General features: G+C 38.8%; 1 protein-coding gene across 1 annotated transcript in view; it reads left to right on the top strand.

The window, feature by feature from the left end:
* SUSD4 (sushi domain containing 4) overlaps positions 1-19,689 on the top strand; it is a 45,029-nt gene that overhangs the window by 20,717 nt on the left and 4,623 nt on the right. Inside the window, exons 4-6 of the mRNA XM_026844642.1 lie at positions 689-868; positions 4,439-4,627; positions 19,222-19,413. Coding sequence (XP_026700443.1) covers positions 689-868; positions 4,439-4,627; positions 19,222-19,413 — 561 coding nt within the window. The remainder of the gene's footprint in view (positions 1-688; positions 869-4,438; positions 4,628-19,221; positions 19,414-19,689) is intronic.

Below are 19,689 nucleotides of genomic sequence, written 5' to 3'. Positions count from 1 at the left end.
TAATAAAGCCCATGCCTGTGTATCACCAGAGGTCTGCAGTCATTTACCTTGTTGAGAATCTTCTACAAGCACTTGAGATGCTGCTCAGGGCCTTAGAAATCAGGTCCTCTAAATGCATATGAATTCAGGCACATAAAATTACCTGATTTAAAACAGAATTAATGAGATGGGAGTGAAGACATTCTCATAACAAAGTCTGTGGAATGGATCTGGATAAACCCTTGTAAATGTACCTGATTTTCATCTGTCTCTCTGCTAAAACTGCAGTTTTTCTGTGTTCCTCATGCCATATCTGTATTTTATCTTTTCTTTTGTCCTGTCCTTAGTGCTGTTATAGAGTCTGCCTTCTCGTGGGACTTTGGAATAGTTAGACTGTGCAGTGTAGTTTGCACACATGATGAATGGAAGGGCAAAATTAAAAAGTCTTCTTAAACACTTTTAATTTTGTTTGTTTTAAAAAGTCGGGGGGAATGATCCTTTATTGTAGCACATCAGCTTCTACTACAGTGCTATAGACTTTGTAACTGATGGTTATCTGTGGAAAGGACATACTGACTGAAATGCATGTATTATCCAAACAGTTTAAGCAGAGCACTTCGATTAACTGATAACTTTTGCTTAAGAACTTGATTATCGAATAGCTAGCCATGTTTTTTTAATTAAGTTACTATTTTTTTTTTTTATGAAGTCACAGATTGCCTTGTTCCACATGTTGAAGATGCAGAGATTCATAACAAGACATACAGGACTGGCGATAAGTTAATAATCAGCTGTCATGAAGGATTCCAGATCCGTTACCCTGACTTAGACAACATGGTTTCAATATGTCAAGACGATGGAACATGGGATAATCTGCCCATTTGTCAAGGTTTAGTACACCAGCACATCCTGTTTTATAGCTCATGCATCTTGTGATAGTTTGCCAATATTTTTTTCTACAGTTGTAAGGATGTCAGTGATCTCATAAGCTTTACTGTACAGTATTTGAATAGTTCTGCTGCTAAGAGTTTTTTGATTTCTTTTGTTGCTTACTGCAGGAAAGAAAATGTCACTTTCTGAACATACTCACACTTAAAATACTACTTTAAATATTGCTTTTTTGTTTGCTAGTCTAAAATCTGACACAGATACATTGAATTAAAAAAAAAAAATCAGGGTTAAATCAGTCAGATGTTCAGCAAAAGCTCTGATGGGCAATTGACATTTTTGCACCAATTAATTTCTGGAAAGATTTAAGCTTCTAGCTGCAATTTACCTTTCTTTCCCTTGTGCAGTGGGCAAGGGTAAAGGAGAGAAGCTGGAACCTGTTCTTCTATCAGAGTTTTCAGCAGAGTTGTTGATCACATTCACAGTCTGTTAAACGATAGGTATTGCCTGAAAATTCAGGGTATTCACAGGAATGGTTTCGGCCAGCAAAGCCGTTAGCTGTAGAACTAGTAATATTAGTAGCATGGGATCCCAGCTTTGCTCAGACTGCGAGAAATGGCTGGGGGTAAGCCAGCTGTAGTGAATGGAATTTCTGTAACCCTGGGCTGCTATTACAAGTCAATGGTTTAGTACCATTGACTTGTTTTTAACCAATTCACATCTTGGTAACAAGCTTGACCAGCTGAACAGCATAGCGAGATTTTAACTGTCTGTGCTAAGACGACTGGGTTAGTATTAACTTTCTGCAAACCTGTATATTGTCTCCTAAAGCTGACAGGTCTCTGTAGGCACTTAATTACACCATCACATCAATTTGTAGAGTCAGGGCAGGCAGACAGGGGAGCTGGGGCATTCTTAGGAGTGACAGTGGCAGAGTGAGATGTGAAAGTTGAGGCTTGTTTCTGCTGTAAAGTGATGAGATTGGTGGGCACCAGAGTCAGAAGTTACAGGGGCTTAGTTCGCATGTGTCTCCACAGCTAGGACCCTCGGTTTGGGCACATCAAACTGTCCCCCAAGATCTTCTCTTAGACTATGGCACAGACATGTAGAAATTTAGGCACATTACAGGGCTAGCTCAGTGTTGTAGATGCACACATTTTATCTGAATAGGGCTAATAGAAAAAGAGAGTTTGTACAAAGCCATGAAGAAATGGACACTAGTTTTGGGGTATTTTATTGGCAATGGCATCATGTGTGGCAGCATGAAGTATACAGCCTATTTTTGAGAGTGGGTACACGTCACATCTAATTAAGGTAAATTAAGATTCTTGCAGTTAGGTGAGATGAATCAAAAGATTGATTTGCAGGTCCTGTATTTGCCAAAGATCCAGGAGGAAATTTTGTGACAGCCAGCATTACCTGGCTAAGCAAAAGTACCGCAAGTAACCCTTGGCTTGTTACTTTCTTCTGTTGTTGTATTTATGCTATGAAATACAATTAATTGCTGCTACTCAAGATTTGATATAACTGCTTTTCAAAATAAACGCTTTAAAACTGCTTTTCAAACTAAAAGCAGTGCTAATAAAAGTAAGGAAATCAATTGCACTAGAGCCAAGTGCTGTAACTACTAGACAGGTAGAGAATAGGCAATTCAGATTCAAGTATCTGCCATATTTTGCCCAATTCTATAAACCTCTCACAAAATTGTCTCCAGAATTTTCTTTTTGCTATGTCAGGCACTAATAACATCAAAGCCACTTGTCTACTTGCACTAGGTTGGCTGTCAATTACCTTTCTAGGGGCCTTTGATTACAACAGGCAGGGGAATCTCATGACACTGAGATGCTTTTTTTTCTGTCATAGCAGTGCGAAAGGATTGTAGAGCGTGTAAGAATCCAACCTCTAACTATTTTTTTCCATGAGATAATAATGATAATTACTGATCTGAAATGATGTGAGCTACTTTAGCAAAGAAAATGTCAAAATGAACTTTTCAAGCAGAAATGTTGAGATGTTTGGAGACCTAGGGATTTTCACAAAACACTGTTCTCCAACAAATTCAAGTAATTCTCTGTCCTGCATTACAAGAAACCCAATGAGCATTAACATTCTGAATCATCAGGACAAAATTTTCCCTGACACAGTTTAGAGAAGAGTAAGCTTTGTCTTGCTCAGGCAGTCTGTGCGCCTTCTGTCCCACTGGAGAGTGCTTATATCGTCCTGCTCAGTGGGCTGCTCAGTTTGCAGGAACTGGTGTGTTATGTGTGGGGTATACTTGATCAGGGGTACAAGCAGTAGCCAGTAGATAGGATGCTTGAAGCTTTATTTGAACAGGGAGATAACCAGCTAGTAAAACAGCTATCAAAACCATTGCTCTGCTAGTACAGTGTACTGTAAAAAGCTTTCAAGCTTTTTCTGTTGTTTTATTTTCGCCCCTCTCCCTCAAAAGACCATTGCAAGCAAATAACTACTTGAAGTGCTGCTGAGACTTTTTCTGTTAGATGCCAGTATCTTACAAGTTCCCAGGCTGATTTTAGTTTCCCCTCAGGCTTAAAATGATGAGAGTTGTGTGAACATCCTTCACAAATTCCTAGTAGTGGCAAGAGACCTATTTATGGATTGCCATAATGCAGCATCTATTAGTCTCATAACTTCATAGTATTATTTTTCATTCCCTGATTACTAATCATCTTTCCTCCACATTATTGCAAATTAAAAAATCAACAGTATTAAGTATTACGCAGAGGGGTATTTCTAAGGCCATGAGGAATTTTTTTTTTTTCCTCTAGTACAAACTCTTATCTAAATAGCCGCTCAAAACAGACTCTGAATGTATATGAATGACTCATTATAAAGTGAGGTCATCTGTTAAATTCACTGCTCTTTCTTGCACCAAATATGGTTGGTGACCATTTAACTGGTACCACCCATGGTACAGATCCCTCAGAAGTAATTCCAGAAAGAGAATGTAGTCTCTGACTACATTTACAATTTTTGGTGATAATAGGTACCTTAACTTTCTGATAACCTAATCTGAGACCTCATTCAGTGTTTATCGTGGGACTGCTCATAGGAAGACTTTCTCAAACTGGAATTTCAAAATCATCGATTCTGTCTGCAAATCTTTTATGGTTGTGTGCACTTTGTCATGGGAGCAGTTTTAATATTAAAAATGGTTTACATGCCTGTCAGTTTTAAGAGGAGGAATAAAATTCATGGTTTATATAAATGACAATCTTTATTTATTAAAGATTCTACCTCGGAAAGAAATTGCCATCTGCTAAACCAGTGAATGTTTGTGAAACAAAATGCTGTCATTTTCAGTAAACCTTTCCTGGATCTGCTGAGAGTGGATCCCACGCTAGCAAAGCGTGTGGGCTAAACAATGAAAGGGTTTGAAGCAGTATAATGAAGCATATGTATCTGAGGGAGATCATGCTGGCATGCCATTCATAGTAGAGAAGATGAAAAATATCACACTCCTCAATTTAGGAATTGTAACCAAGATGTGTGAAGATGACTGAGATAAGCACTTTATAATAAAAGATACCTCCCTCTTCTTAATTTGCAGGTTGCCTGAGGCCATTGGTTCTTCCTCATAGTTACATTAACATATCTGAGTTCGAGTCCTCCTTCCCCGTAGGAACAGTGGTGTATTATCAATGCTTTCCTGGATATAAACTAGAAGGGGCAGAGTTCCTTGAGTGCATGTATAACCTTATCTGGTCAGATAGCCCACCTAGGTGCCTTGACGTGGAAGGTAAATGTCTTATTGTTTGTTTATCTTTCAATTTTCCAAAACCAGCATGCTCTATATGATTTTAACTCAGGGCTATAACCACAGTTATGATAAATGTAATGTTTCCACAGGCCATGCAAATTGTATCTGGGTTTTGTTGCACGCAACCTACTGTGGTTCACTGCACCATTAGCCCTTGGTGTTCCCTAACAAACATTTGCTCTCTTGGTGTCCTAAGTGCAAGAGAGGAAGCTCTTTAGTAATGATTGCTTTGCCCTTAAAGAGTAAATTCTTTGCAGCTTTTCTAATGAAAATGCCGGGGAAGTTACGGAATTCACATTTGTGCGCAGATGGTCTGAGTTTCTATAGATACAGTTAGATATCTATGAAAAACTAAAAAATACTCTATAGAAACTCTTAGTTTGGGCTGTGCAAGCTGCAGACATCATTCAGTGCTACACAGTGCTGCATGCTTGAATATTTGTTGTCTCTCATAGTAGTTAACCTTAAAGAAGGATTTGCACCTAAAATGACTGAGCTAATTTATTGATTAGGAACATAAAAACTGTTCAGTGTGAAACAGAGGTAAATTGTACCAGGCTGAAAGAAATAATCTGTGACTATAGCTGCAGCGCTGGAATGGAGGATATTGTAGTGCATTTATGTTGGCATCCCATACATTTAAAACAAAGGTACCGAATGTATTGCTCTATGCACTGTCAAAACCGTGTGAATTACCTTCCTCTATCTTATGCTATCTTGAATGAAATATCCTAGGAAGTCATTAGAATCCAAACACATCCTCTACATTTCATTCCCCTAAAAGGACTACTTTTTTGGTCTATTTCAAGCCTGTAGAATTTAGGTGAAAGCAATTATAGGAATTCATATGTGAGGCTTATGTCACTGAGCTAAATGCTAAGCATTCTGGAAGAGCAAAAATTTGCCAACAGCATCACCAAAGTGACATATACTGCACAAAAATAATAAACTGATCCTTCTTTTTAACTGACAATTCAAGTTCCAAAATTCAAAAATGCCTCTGCAATTTTGGAATGACATAAAAAAATGATTATTTTTTAGTTTAGCACACCATAAAAGATTAATCCCAATTCAGCTCTACATAAGCTATTTTTGGAAGGTTTGTTTGTGGTTGTTTATAACATGGAAAATACATTTAAAAAATCGGAAGGGCCCTCTTAGGCTTAATCCAAACATCATAACTGTTTTGAAAAAATTAAAATTCTCCAGTCAGAAAGATAATAGCATAAAAATACAGGCACTGAAGTGTATGAAACAGAAGAAGATGTGTCTTCCCCCTATGTGACACAGGTGAGAATTTAAACTCCTATCAAAATACCTGGAAAAACTCATGTGCTAATCGTTTATTGCTTGTATTATAAAGTCATAGAGAGACTCTTTTTTCTTGATAATTTAAAATATGGCATAAGGACTGCTGCCCTGAAAGTTCTACGTTTTAAATAACATGTCAAAAGTTATCATCCCCAGTCAACTATGATGATCTGTGATAGAGGGGATCAGTGTGTGCCAGCCGCTAAGTCAAGGCCATCTGGGAAGCCTCCTGAGTTTTGATTTAGATCCAGCCTCCCTTTTAATTGCTTTCTTATTACTCTCTCTAAATGTTAAAACTTCCCATGGTGATTTCATGTTGGCGTCCCATCTGTGCATGTATTGAGTGAACCACAGGAGACTGAAGTCTAGAGCATAACACTTGCAGGAGCAGGTTCTCCTCAGCTTTGGGGCTGTCCCTACTTCTGTTGGGGCAGAGGAAAGAGCAGCAGCACTACAAGGTAACCCCTGACAAAGCCCCTTGGGAACTCTGTTGTAGGGATGCTTCAGCTGGTATGCAGCAAACATCAAAATTAAATCCAGATAAGGTAAATCAACTTGAGATGTCCTCCTTTGAAAGTGTTCAAGTGATTTATGCAAGGACTGCCAGTCTCCAGGAATCTTGTTTACAATCCACTACTCTTAATTAGTGGACAAAACTCCCTCCCTGCATATTTTTTTCTTCTACACCTTGCATCCTGATGTCAGACTCATTTTTCAACATTCCTTTAATGTGTGAGACATAATCTCGCCAAGCAGTTTTTTTTCACAGAGGAAATCTGCAAATAACAAATGCATTCCCTTTATTTATTTCCATGATCATTTCAAAATTTATTCTAATGACATTTCCTGCTTAGTATTTTAATACGGTAATGATTAAAAGGAAATGGTTGTTTGGAAGCTATAGTAAACTATTTAGACTTTCTATTCTGCTATAAACAATGCTGCTTACAGCTTTCTCATTTTGATATATGTTCTTGAAACCTTCACAGAAGGAGCTTCTTAAATGTGTGTGTAATCATACAAATCCTATATGTCAGTCTCGTGAAGTTTTCCCTCTTCTTTAGGCCAAATAAATTCTGAATGAAGGGTTTGTAGCTCCATTTAAATAGTTACACCAGGGAGCACTCAGCTCCCGTTGTACAGCATGCTTTTTAATGCTCAGTCCAGTCTTAATATTGCCAAGCACAGAGCTTCCCCCAGCTCTGGCGAGAGACTAATTTTTGCTGATAGGGAAGACAACTTTTCTGATAATTAAAATCACTGTTGCTTTATCACAGCAGTATATAATAATTGTTACCTGGTACTGAAGTGCAGCCAAAAGTGCAGAGTTATGCAGTCACTTCTCAGAAACAGCTGTTTGCATTTGATCAGGGAAGTTGTTATCGCTCAGGCAAATAAGGATGCCTCTAGCTCAGATTGCCAAGTATTTACTGGTATGAGATCCACTTATTAAATGCTTGTACCTTTGCCAAATTTAAAACATTCAGTTGGATTTTTGAGTGTCTTCCTCAAGCTGAATCATTTGGGAAGCTTCAGTTGAAATGGTTCAGCTATATCTGAGAATGACAGTGGAGGAAATGGTGTTGTTTTACCAGTGCTAGAAAATTTTACAGTCATTTAGAGGATAAGATAAAGCACCTTAACACTCAATTTTCTTCTCCTTTAAGTCCTCGATTTACATCTTTAACTTTCTTAATATCCTTTTTTTCTAGTGGAATTCCATAATTATGCAGTTTTTTAAAACTTTCTTTTGTACTGAAACTCACTAGACACTTCAAAAGATACATGAAAACCTAAGGATTTTTTTTAAATTTATATTATTTTTTAATTACCAGTTAGGGGTTAATCATCCATCTGTAGAAACTGATGTAAGTTAGTGGTTGCCTTCTGTAAAATCAGATATGCAAAAGATGGGTGGAAAACCCCTTAAATTTAAGATTACTACATGGGGTATAAACATTAACTGTAAAATCAAAAACACTGGAGGAGGGCAAACACTTGAAAACATATTGGTATGGAACGCTGTGAAATCAAACATCTAAAACTAGAAATGTTTATGATATGATACTTTAATGTGAACAAAGACATTACACGGGATTTGGAAAAATTTTAAAAACCCAAAACCAAACAAAAATGCCTGGTCATTACTACTTTGGAAACATGATCTGTATATGTTTACACACCTTGCCATCTGAACTCTGTATTTTAATCTTTCATGCCCCTTGGAAGACTTCCAAGAAGATGTAAGGAATAGTTCTTATAAAGAACCGAGGAGGAAAACAGGCAAAGAGGGGAAGGGGCTGGGAGAATTTGATTACAATGCTAATGCTAGAATATAAAGCAGTTGTATGGATAGTGCAACTGGGAATTCCCAGCTTTGTATTATTTAAGAGTAAAAGGGAAAACAAGTTGATTGAATTTGCAAAGAACAGACATGATCCTATTATCTGGAATGTCTGGTTTCAGCATCATCCCAGCTGAACAGAAAAGCTGGTCCTGCAGGAAATCAGATATATTGCAATATCAAAACTTCATTCTGCGTGCCAAAATCAACAGATTCTCCAGCTGAGGTTAAGCTTGAAAGAATGTAAAATGGAAAATATTTTAAATTTTTGTAGGTAGATTCAAAATTAAAATGAAACAAACATGAGGAATAGACTTCAAAGGGGAGTTTTGATGAGTAGAAGAGAGGAAAAACATAGAAGAAAACTGAAGGCATTTTAGAACTCTGGTATATAAAAACATCTCCTTGTGAGGGGAGGTGAAAAGATACAATGCTAAGCAACCACCAGTTACTGACAGGATCCTGAAAATTATAGAAACTATGGAAGAAACATAGGAGAATGAAGGAATTAAGAAAATTGAACAACAAAGCCAGAAGAAGTGCAAGGGAAGCCAAGAAACCCTACCTGGAGCACCAGGAAATTTCTGAAAAATAAAAGTTAGTCATATAAAAAATTAAAACCTGTAAAATATGCTACAAATAAAAAAACATTCCCCAAAGACAGGCAAGAATACAGGGCAGAGCTTTAAAATTATTCTTCTCATAAACCTCACGACAGACACTTAGAGAGAGGTTCTGGTAATTCTGACAGAGAACCTAGAAAGTAAAGAACATGAAAGAGCACTGGAGGAGGCTGATACTACAGGTGAAATGCCATAGCTGCTTAATAATTCAAAATAAAGTGGCTTAAGCTTTCTAACCAATTATACGCAGGATACTTTGAAGGAAACCTTGTAAAACCTTCGTTCTTATATAACAATTGCTAATGCCATAAACAGTAATTGACGCGAGCTATGTGTTTTATAATCTATGCCCTTAAAATATTTTATATTCTTGAACACACAGCAATAAATACAGAATTAAATACAGAGAAAAAAAAAATACAAGTCAGCCTGTAATCAGTTTATGTTCAAGAGTAAGAATAAAGTAGGCAATCCTAAACATGAGATACTCTACATTGGTACGCATGTAATTTTCTCTGTGTTTCTTTGTTGGCATTTTAGATAAATTCCAACATGACAGACTGATGCATATCATGAGGGAAGATAATGTTGATGCAGCAGATCTCCAGCAGATAAAAATCCTGTAGAGGAGGCAGAGGGCAGCAACACAAGCAAATTGTGAAACACTGTGGTATTAAGAAATTAAGAGAGGTAGATACCAGGATTCTGTTCTATGTTTACACGTACTCAGTTTGGAGGCAGGAGGCAGAATAAATTAAATATTGCTCAACTGCCAAAGAGGTCATCCAAGTTAACTGAGTTAATGTTAACATAAGACGCATTGATAGCCTTGTTTTTAATAGCTCTGACTAGAGTGGCATTTCAGAATATACTCACTGCCTACAGCAATACTTCTTGCAATTCAGGAATGACAACCAGCAATAAATGCTCAAATAGCAGCAACCAACAATATCTGTAAGCACCTTTACCTGGGCAACAGCTTTATATCGGTGGTGCCTTTAGCCTGCTATCCAAAGGATGAAATGGGCTGATAGTGTTACACCCTGGGGGTGATTATGTTTTAGAAAACAAGTGTGATGAAGAAGTTTAAAAGGACAGGTTTGGTTTGTTGATTTGGGGTTTTTTTTAAAAAAAAAAGCAATTCAGTAATTCTATTTGTTTCTGCACTGTAGACAGTGAATTTGTTCATCACCCAGGAGTGCAGAAACAATACACATCTGGCCACCCTGTAGGAGCATGGAAGTTGAACACTTTAAGGAGCTGCTTATAGTGACTTGGAATATCAGGAATTTTGTGCTGTTGGACAATGCTGAAGTTAATCTGTACACATTCACCCACAGCTGAAGAGGTGTGGAAAAGAACTGAATTCAGAAAGAGCACAGTGACATAAAATACCAGGCAGACAAATCATGTTCTGTGGATAGACTGCTTAATAGTCATCCAATCTTTCAGCTCCAGCAGGTGTGCTGCAAAGTGAAATGGAAAGAAAACCAGACCACATTTCAAGACAGACTGATACACAGGAGTGGGCTTTTTACAGCTCTCGTTATGAGGGATGGGGCGGTTTAGAGAACAGTCTCCAAGCTGAAGACATTGTTTGAAGAAGATAAATACCATTATATTTCTAAGTGACTACTCCTTTTTTGCATTGCAGAAATCTTCTTTGATCTTGGCTGTGATTGAAATAGATGCCTTCTCCACTGTTCATAGCTTTCCAAGAAACCAACAGAACAACTTGTAATCTGTTTCTTTTATGTCTTCTGTTTCTGCCTGATGCACAGGACTGTCACAGTAGATCATTGTTTTACACCTGCTTTATCACCTGTGTACCTTTCAGAAACTCCCTAGTATTTTCAGAATCAGCCAGACATCCCAACTTGTTTATGGAGCCATAATTTCTGCCCTGAAGTTGCATGTTAGCTGCCAGATCCATGTAGTGTTTTATCCATGGTGCTTTAAATATGCTAATGTTAGGTGGGGGAAGGCAGGAAAAATTTCTCCCTGAGGGCTGTTTCGTAATATTAATCTTTAACTGTATCTGTCAGGGCTCCTCAGAAAGGATAAGAACACTGCATTGTCTTCCTTGAAATCAAATATCTCTGTGCTTTATGGACATGTTCATTAAATCTGGCTACTTCTTTGAGTGCAATCACAGAACATCTCCCACAAATGGAGGAAACTGTAGGTACGGACTCTATGCATTAGGAAGTCTACTTGCTGCTTAGGTTTGTTCATTTCTAGAGATTGAAAAAAAAAAAAAGTGTTTAAAGGGTGACAGTTTCACCAATCAGTGTAGGCAGGCACTTGATAACTAAACAGAAACCAATACTCTTCCACGCCTTCCCAGTCTTGTAAGCTGGTTTGTGGTATTACAGTGCTTAGCTCACCTGCTGGTTTTCCTCACCCTTTTTTTTTCCTAGTAGCACTCCACTGAGAATGAGACCTTGTGCTTTTCCTTCTCCCATGTGGTATAGCTTGATTTCCTCAGCCTTCACCAAACCCTGGAACACAGCTTGTCTATTCCAGCATCTCTTCTCTCCATCGATACCTGATGACTCATGTAGGTGACACCACACAGGCTCAAGGGATTCTTGCTTATAAACAAAGAGGGAAAAGCTATTAAAGAAAGAGGGATTAAAATAACATAAAAACACTGATATGTCCAGCTCACAGTGAGCACTGGTTTCTTCAGACATCCCCATCAATTGCTTTTTATCTGTCTGATTTTCTTAGCCGGCTTCTCAACAGCTCTCTCCCCCTCCTCCAACTCCATTCTACTTCTAAGCACTTCAGCCTTTTCCAGGTCTGGGGATACCCTGTGATGCCTGTCAAATACCCAAGCCTTGACTAAGTTTGAAGCTCTCTGATTCCTTCTTGGTAGGTGTCTGTGCAGTCCCCAGCATCTGCTTCTCAAAGTCCTAAAAAGACCATTACTGATCATAAAGTGAACCACTCATGGGAAAAGAAGGAAACAAAACTAAAAGCAAGTGATGAAGAAAGCTGAAACAGTCTGCTGTAAATGAGACAGACCGAGTGCTCCAAGCACTCCCATGTGAATAATGAGTATAAAGATTTTCTTAAAGATAATGATGGGCCTCTTGCTAAAAGAACTCCTAGCTATCTCCATTGCTTCAAACTCGCCATCAATCTTTTGTTTAAATGAAAATTGTACTTTTTATCTTCTAATTTATAGTAGAAAGATCACTTGGGATGTGTTTCACTCTGTATCCATTGTGAAATGCATTTGAAACTAAAGACTTTGGCATTAAGATCAGTGCTTCACAAGTTGCTGTGCTGGGGATGGCAGGATTTTTGAGGATGAATGTGGATTTGGTGGTGCTCCTGCAGGAGCTCATCTGACTGGAACTGCAAAATGGGCTCTCTGATTTGTAACTCCATTAACAAGGAAGCTCTGTATACAATAAGTGATTGTAAATCACCTTCTGTTTCCATTTAGGAATCAGCTAATATTAAACTATTATTAAAATAGGCTTGAAACTAGTTTTATAGTGCTTCCTTTAGGCTCATACAGGTGGTGTCAATGATAGCAATTTTCAGCAAGATGGTGTTTGTCAAAGGTAGAACAGAGAAGCAGCTTTTCATTAAAAAGTTAATTATTCAATTCATTTCACACTTCGTAGAAGGTGAAAAGTGCTCTCACTGTGTGCACACTGAAAGGCTTACCTCTCTATTGTAGCTGGTACAGAATTACCCAGGGGTGACTGCTAGGGGTAGAGCAAGCAGCTTGGAGCCATGAGACCTGGGGCATGTTCCTAGTTGCTTGAACACTGACTTGCTGAATGGTTGAGAAGTTGCTTAACTATTAAGTGTCTTATCAGAAGAAAACATGGAAGTGGCATTGTGAAGGTTAAATAATTGAGAAGGGTTAAGATTGAAAAGAAATTTTAAAATTAATGACTAAGAACACAATATTTTTGAATAATTCTTGCTGTAGGCTTTAAGAAATAAATTTGCTGGCAACTACGGAGTTCAAAATAAGCATCTTGTATCTTTGTGACTTTAAGTCTTGTCTACGGTCAGGCTTAATAGGAGTTGCCTTACATCTTAGTGCTCACTCTGTTGTTTCCACTAAACTTTCAGTTCTGGTATTACTATTGGTGCTGTTGTTTTGCTGTGGGAATGAGTAATCAGAAAAGTTCCTCCAAGCATGTCTTCACTTTCGAAACACAAAGTCAATGGCCTCAAAGTTTTTCTCACTTGTTCCAGAGCAGCTATAATATGCACTAAGTCTCCCTTCACGATGCTGGCAGCATTTGTTATAGGAATGTATCCTTAGGATATTGTTAAGCTGATGTTCACAATAAATAAAAACTCCACGGATGCTTCCTGTTCTGCTTACATTCCTGAAGAGTGTCTTTAGAAATAAATTCTCATTAAGCAGCTGTTCTAGACTGAGATGTTTTGACAGGCCTTATTTTAAAGCAACTGGGTTTGCTACTTCCTTTTACAAACCTCTTACTTTCTTCTTCAAGCTCTCAACTGAATGTGAGTGGTAGAGTCCAACAGTCTTTCTTCCATCCTACTTACAGTACTGGACAGTTGAATGGGAATTTTTGTTATGCAATTTTAAGAATTAAAATAGTTTTGGGGGTTTTTTTTAATCACATTACTTTAAACTGAAATCTAAGTATAAATAGAAAAATCCTTTTTAAATATTTGAAGTGCAGAAGTAATTTCCTTGGCCTCCTCTTTTTCCTGTTAGCCACCCACTCCCCTGCATTTCCCTATTTGATACTGCATTAGAAATACCGATTTTTGTCTACCAATTTTTGTCTTGAGATCTTTTTGACTAACAAATTAAACAGTATAGTGTCTTTATAGTTTAAAAATCCACAACTAACAGCTACATTTTTTAACAATACAGATTTATTTTCTTTTTGTTTGTTGTTTCTTACAAACTCATAACTATTAAGAAATATTTCCTTTGTGAAAGATGCTAATACTGATGTTCCATCAACTGAATATGAGATATAGGCATTACACTGTCATACAATGTGTTGTTATGTGTGTGTGTGAGGATGAGGAGCTTGAAATTAGGGCTCTGTACTGTGCAGTACAAGTGTGATTCATGTGCTGGTAATACCTGTGGAAATGGCCAGGTCTGTCAGGTGAACTGGACAGGAATTGTTGAGATAATATGAGAGAAAGGCTTCTTAGTTCAGTATTTATTTTAGTCTGAAAGGTGATGACACTGAAGTAACCAAGGAACTAAGTTTTATTAGCATAGTGTTCATAAAGAAGCAGGAAAAGGAACAAACAAAACCTTCATTGTCCATGTCCTGTAAAAAAGTGAATTTTCAGATCCTACATACACAAGCATGTGTTTGTACAAAGGCAATATATGGAAAAGAATCCTTACTGAGACCCCAGAAGCCAGCTGATAAAGCCTCAGGTGGGCACCAGGCAACCTTAAGTGGGAAGAGTCAGACTTGCTGGGACCTATACTGCTGGGGTCTCATGGAGTAAATCATGGCTTGCATTAAACATTGGTTGGAATGCAGTAGCCAGATGACAGATGTCCAGATTTCTGGTGTTAATTAGTATCCTGATATGTACAAGAATGACAAGTGACTGTCAGGAGAAGCTCTTGTTCTCTTCCAGTTTATGCATAAACCAGACATTGTGGCCACCTCCCTGCTTAATATCTAGTGAGATACACCAGCGTTTTCCCCACACATTAGAACTGACAGGTTTTTATCTGTGTCTTTCTCATCATGAAGTTTCATCTTAATCTTTTCTCATTCTTTGCATAATGAGCAGGCATTCACGATGGTTTTGGAAGAAGCATTATTTTTGATTAGGTGCAAATGTCACTAACCCTGTCCATCCCTATGTCAAACAAAAAAATACTGGCCTTACACTGGGTTTTCCTGCTAACCTGGCTAACCAAGCAACTAATGTTCTACATGAAAGGCAGACTAGTACCTAGAGAAAAAATACACTATGCAAAAAAAACAAGGGTGGAAAATAAGCTTCTTGTTTATTCCTGGACCTTTTTAATAAGTAAGTTCCCTGTATTTCAAGACATTCTTGATTTTATTTTTTGGCTCATGTACAAAAGCCGGGAAAAACCTGGATAATTTGCCCCCCACCTACGTTGACCAAAGACTAAACCAACTAGCCGTTGAACTGATTGTTTAAAAAGAAGTTTTTGAGCACTACAAATGTCTGAAACTCCGCTGTTAGCTCTCTACCAGTGGCTTTTAAAAAGTGTCATGACATCTTTATTCTGTGCCATCAATGTTAACTGAGAATATGCTAATGCAAAAAAGTCTTCTCTCCCTCCTACAGTTCCAGTGTCAACAGTGCAGTATTACTGCAGTATCCTCTGGGCAGAGTTTAAAAAGCTTCTTGACCATAATGAATAGGAAAAATTACTAGGTGAACCCTATTTACTCCTCTAGTGTCTGAGCACTAAGTGTCTGCAGCCTGTGTCACCCTCGCTGTGACCGTGGCCCACGGTATGAGGCTGTTGCGCTGTGGAGGCTGCCACGGAGGAGGCACACCGTGGGGCAGACCTGACTTTGCTCGAAGCCAGCACCTGACAGTGTTTGTAACACAAGGCTTGACTCCTCAGGTTTTAAACTCTTCCTGAGAGCACTAATCTTTCATTAAAATCAGTCAGAACAGAAAGACCATAGCTGATCTCAGAGGAGAGTCCTCAGCTCCGGCAGCTCCTAAGAACAGGCAGGGAAGTCCATCAAATCAAATCAGGAATACCTCCCTTCAGCTTCCTTGAGTAACAGAAATCTTGAGTATCCTGGAAGGGATTTGTTTCCCAGATAAACACACTTGTTATTTTTGAGGAACGATTGAGCTTTATGGCTGACAATGCTGAGCTGTAAAGTTCCTGTAAGTCCCTTTACAGTCTGTGGCCAATTGCTCTACAAAGACAGATCTGGAGACCCACGATCAGATGCTGCAGAACCACAAGCATACACTGCTTGAATTATGTCCATCCCTCTGACAAGCTCCAAAGTTAAGGACACATGCATGTTGGTCATCAGAAGATACTGCTGGATTATCCATGCTGGATGTTGTAATTAGCACATTAAGGTCTCAAAAGCATTATAAAATGAAGATGCTGAAAGCTATGGGTAGTAAAGATTTGGTGTCATATTTAAGAACAGCACCTAGGGCTTTTTTGAAGCTGCAAGAACTTCCTGAAATAGAATTAATTTGTTTTTATGATTATTTATCATTCATACTGCTGTCAGCTTTGACAGTGAAAATGTACTTGTCAGACACACTTTTATTTTAGTCAGTTTATGGCTTTTTTCATTCTGTGAGTTTGATGCATTTCCCTGAAGTCCATGGCCTGTAATTTCCAAGTACAATTAGGGTTGATCATTGGGTATGCTAGAATTTTAACTTTCCTAGAAAACTTCAGTGGGCTTAGGTTTGCCACTTGAGTTTTCCTCCATACTTGATCTGGCACATTCCTTTAATCTGTGTAATCAGTATCATACACTGGTATCCAGCGTAAGTAAGGGATCTGACCCTGTAAGACAACTAGATCTGCATCTTCTGTCTTTGAGAGCCAAGAGTGTTCAGCAGCCCTCCAGACTTTCATAATCTTGTTTTTCTATCATTAAAACTAAGGCCACTTCATGGCTGCCCTTCCGTTGACTTTAAAGGATCTTGGGCCAGGATGACCATGGGAATGGATCGAGTTGAGAAAGAGACAGGGCGTGTGACTAACTGCCCAGAGCTCAGAGTGAGTTCATTTTTGGTCATTTGTGATGTATATCATTTGACTTGATTTGGGAAAAAGGCTCTGAACCGGAATGTTACTAACTGTACATGGTGGCCAATTTGCCCATACAAATGTTGAGGGATGCTGAAACTGGATGAACAAGTTCCCAGGAGGTGGTGAGGCATACCCCAAGTGAATGAGAACCCCTGACTCTGGCAGTCCAGTTGACATAAGACTGACATGTTTCAATTGAGCTAAACACCCTCATTTTCAAACCTGCTCCATTGCATCTGCTAGTTGTAAGAGTGTTTAATGCAAGAGCTGTTGGCAGGTATGACTGCTTAAAAACTTGACTAATTCATGACTAATGCTCAGCAGTGCATTAATGAAATGTTTGCAGAAGTTTCCAGGCAGCAGCAATAGATGAGCATTTCCCTTGAAATATGGAGGGTGTCACTCTTTTTCAGCACTGGGGACATATCCTACACAAAGAATGATGCTCTTGTTTTCAGGTTTTATAAAATACATCTCCATTTGTAAACAGACTGACAGGTCTGTATCTGGGTTGTCCTCACAGTGTATTGTTTTTAATCTGCCTGGAAATGTGTCATTCCTGAGCTGATCCACATTGCTGGGAGACAAACCTTGAGGATTTTTTTATTCAGCAGGCTGCTTTGGCTCTTAATGACATTAAGATGTTAGGGATGAGGCAGGTACATTGCTGGAGAGAAAAATTTGTTTCTCTGAGTCTTGCTCTTTGTGGTAAGGTGTGCTCTACTTGCTCATTGCTAGAAAGGTACTGGGCATCTACACATCTCCTGCAGCCTGCCATAGCTTGGCAAAACTCAGTTGCAAAGAAGCTTAACTTGCTGTTTTCCTTTGTTCTTATGACCTAAACGTAGAAAATAAAAATATACCAGGTTTCCTTATGACAGGCCAGAATCGTTGCTTTGACTGATCATTTTCTTTTTAATAGAAGAATGATCCCTGATATGGACAAAAGGTGCTTTCTTGCTATTTCAGTCTGACACCTTTGCCCTAGTCTTAAGAAAATTGTTTTCAATCTTGAGCTGACTTCCCAGTAAAGCATTTATCTTTCTTATGGGCCCAGAGACTTTGGAAAGTAAGCAGAGTATCGAGGCTGTGAATTTTTATGTGAATTACTTGCTCTGATTTCAAGTTATTATTAAGCTTGCCAGTGAAAATGCAAACAAAACCATGTCTCCAGGGGATGGGGAATAGACATTGCTGCACATTGTAATCAGCCTCTCTTGAAGATTCATTTAATATCTTGTGTATTTTTTTATGAAATGCATTATTCATGTAACAAGATTCACAGAGAGAAGCAGCTGAATTGTAATTTCTGGGAAGATTCTTCTTCTGAGAGATGGCATTTTCATTATTTAAATCAATGCAGTAGGTCTTGCCTGCATAAGGGAGGCATGAAGTGAAGGGAACAGCCTGTAGATGGGGCACTGAGCCAGTTAGTTACTGCCTCTGAAGGGACATAAAATCAGCCATCCAGTAATTTAAGCCCTTTTTGGGTCAGTGTGTAGCCATTTGAGACATCATTACACTTCGCAGGGTTTTTTTCCTCTGTGTTAGAAGCACTTAAACAAATAGTAATCAACTAACACTTACTCAGTGGAAAAGTTGTCCTCTCTTACAAAAATACTGATTGTGAGCTGCTTCTCCTGATGCTGTTTCCTAGGGAGTGCTCCCTCAGTTCTCCACTGAGTTCATCTGCCCAGCCATATGAGAGGATATTCTGTTTCAGGGCCTAAAATAAAAGTTCCACATGTTTGTACTGCAATTCTCTCTTATTTACCTAACCTTATGTAAACCACTGTACTTAATTAACACAGGCTCAGCCTCTGTAATATTTAAGATCTCACTCCACTAGCAGTCCCACTGAGATCAGTCAGGCTGTTCACAGATAACAAAACACAAATAACACTGGTAGATTTTAAGTTCAACTCAGTAATATTACGGCAGTACAGACTGTAAGTGCTTAAGCAATGTTGTGTGCTGTGCATCTCTTGCAGCGCAGTTGACGGTAAACTTATTTTTAAAAGTTAATATTTAGGAATTTAATTAGTGCATATAACCATTTAATTATGTTAATGAAACAAGAAATAGGACATTACAGGTGATTTAGAGATGCATAAGGAGAGGGATTCTCCTTATTTTGACTGTCCCCTTTCATCCCCGTATAGCCATCTTCTAGGCATACCCCCCCCCCCCCCTTCCCCCAGAGCATGGGAAGCTTCCCAGATTCCATCTCTCAGGCCTTTAAACAAGCAGGTGACAGCAGAGCTTGCTGGTGTGGGTGAGAGCCGAAAGCGCCCCCCCGGCGCAGGTTGCCGCACAGGAGGTGTGTGCCTGCATCCTCTGGTGCAGATGGGTGCCTGGCCTCCCAGCAGCAGTGGTCTGGGACTGCTGAGACAAACCCAAAGCTGCAGGGAGCTGTCAAGGGAGCCTGAAGCGTGACTTGTGTATTTTGACACACTGAAGCTACCCAGCAGTGGTTTGCTGGCATTAATGTCTTTCTCCTTTTCTCTTTGTTTATTTGACCAAGTTTGTCCACTACCTCCAATGGTGAGTCATGGAGACTACATCTGCCACCCACGGCCTTGTGAGCGATACAACCATGGGACGGTGGTGGAGTTTTACTGTGATCCTGGTTACACCCTCACCAATGACTACAAGTATATCACCTGCCAGTACGGAGAGTGGTTCCCCTCCTACCAAGTATACTGTGTCAAAACAGGTAAGGGATCGGCAATGGCATTACTCCTATCCTGGTCTAGTCCCTCTTCTTTAAAGCAGATTTGTTGGTCTGTCATACTTGGTGAACTTCATCTGTTTCATGGTTAAGGGATGAACATTGATTTTAAGATGCTATTAAATATAGTACATTTCCAAGATCCTGAATGATACTAAACCATTCCAATCATTAGCTCTTCAAATGTATTTTTCAACATCTTCTGGATATTTGTATATGTATATAAGCAAAGGTCATGATTGCATGTATAAAAATTTATAA

The sequence above is a fragment of the Athene cunicularia genome (genome assembly GCF_003259725.1).
Source record: "Athene cunicularia isolate RWA chromosome 3 unlocalized genomic scaffold, athCun1 chr3_part1, whole genome shotgun sequence".
NCBI lineage: Eukaryota > Metazoa > Chordata > Aves > Strigiformes > Strigidae > Athene > Athene cunicularia.
This window is presented reverse-complemented; position numbering and strand designations above follow the sequence as displayed.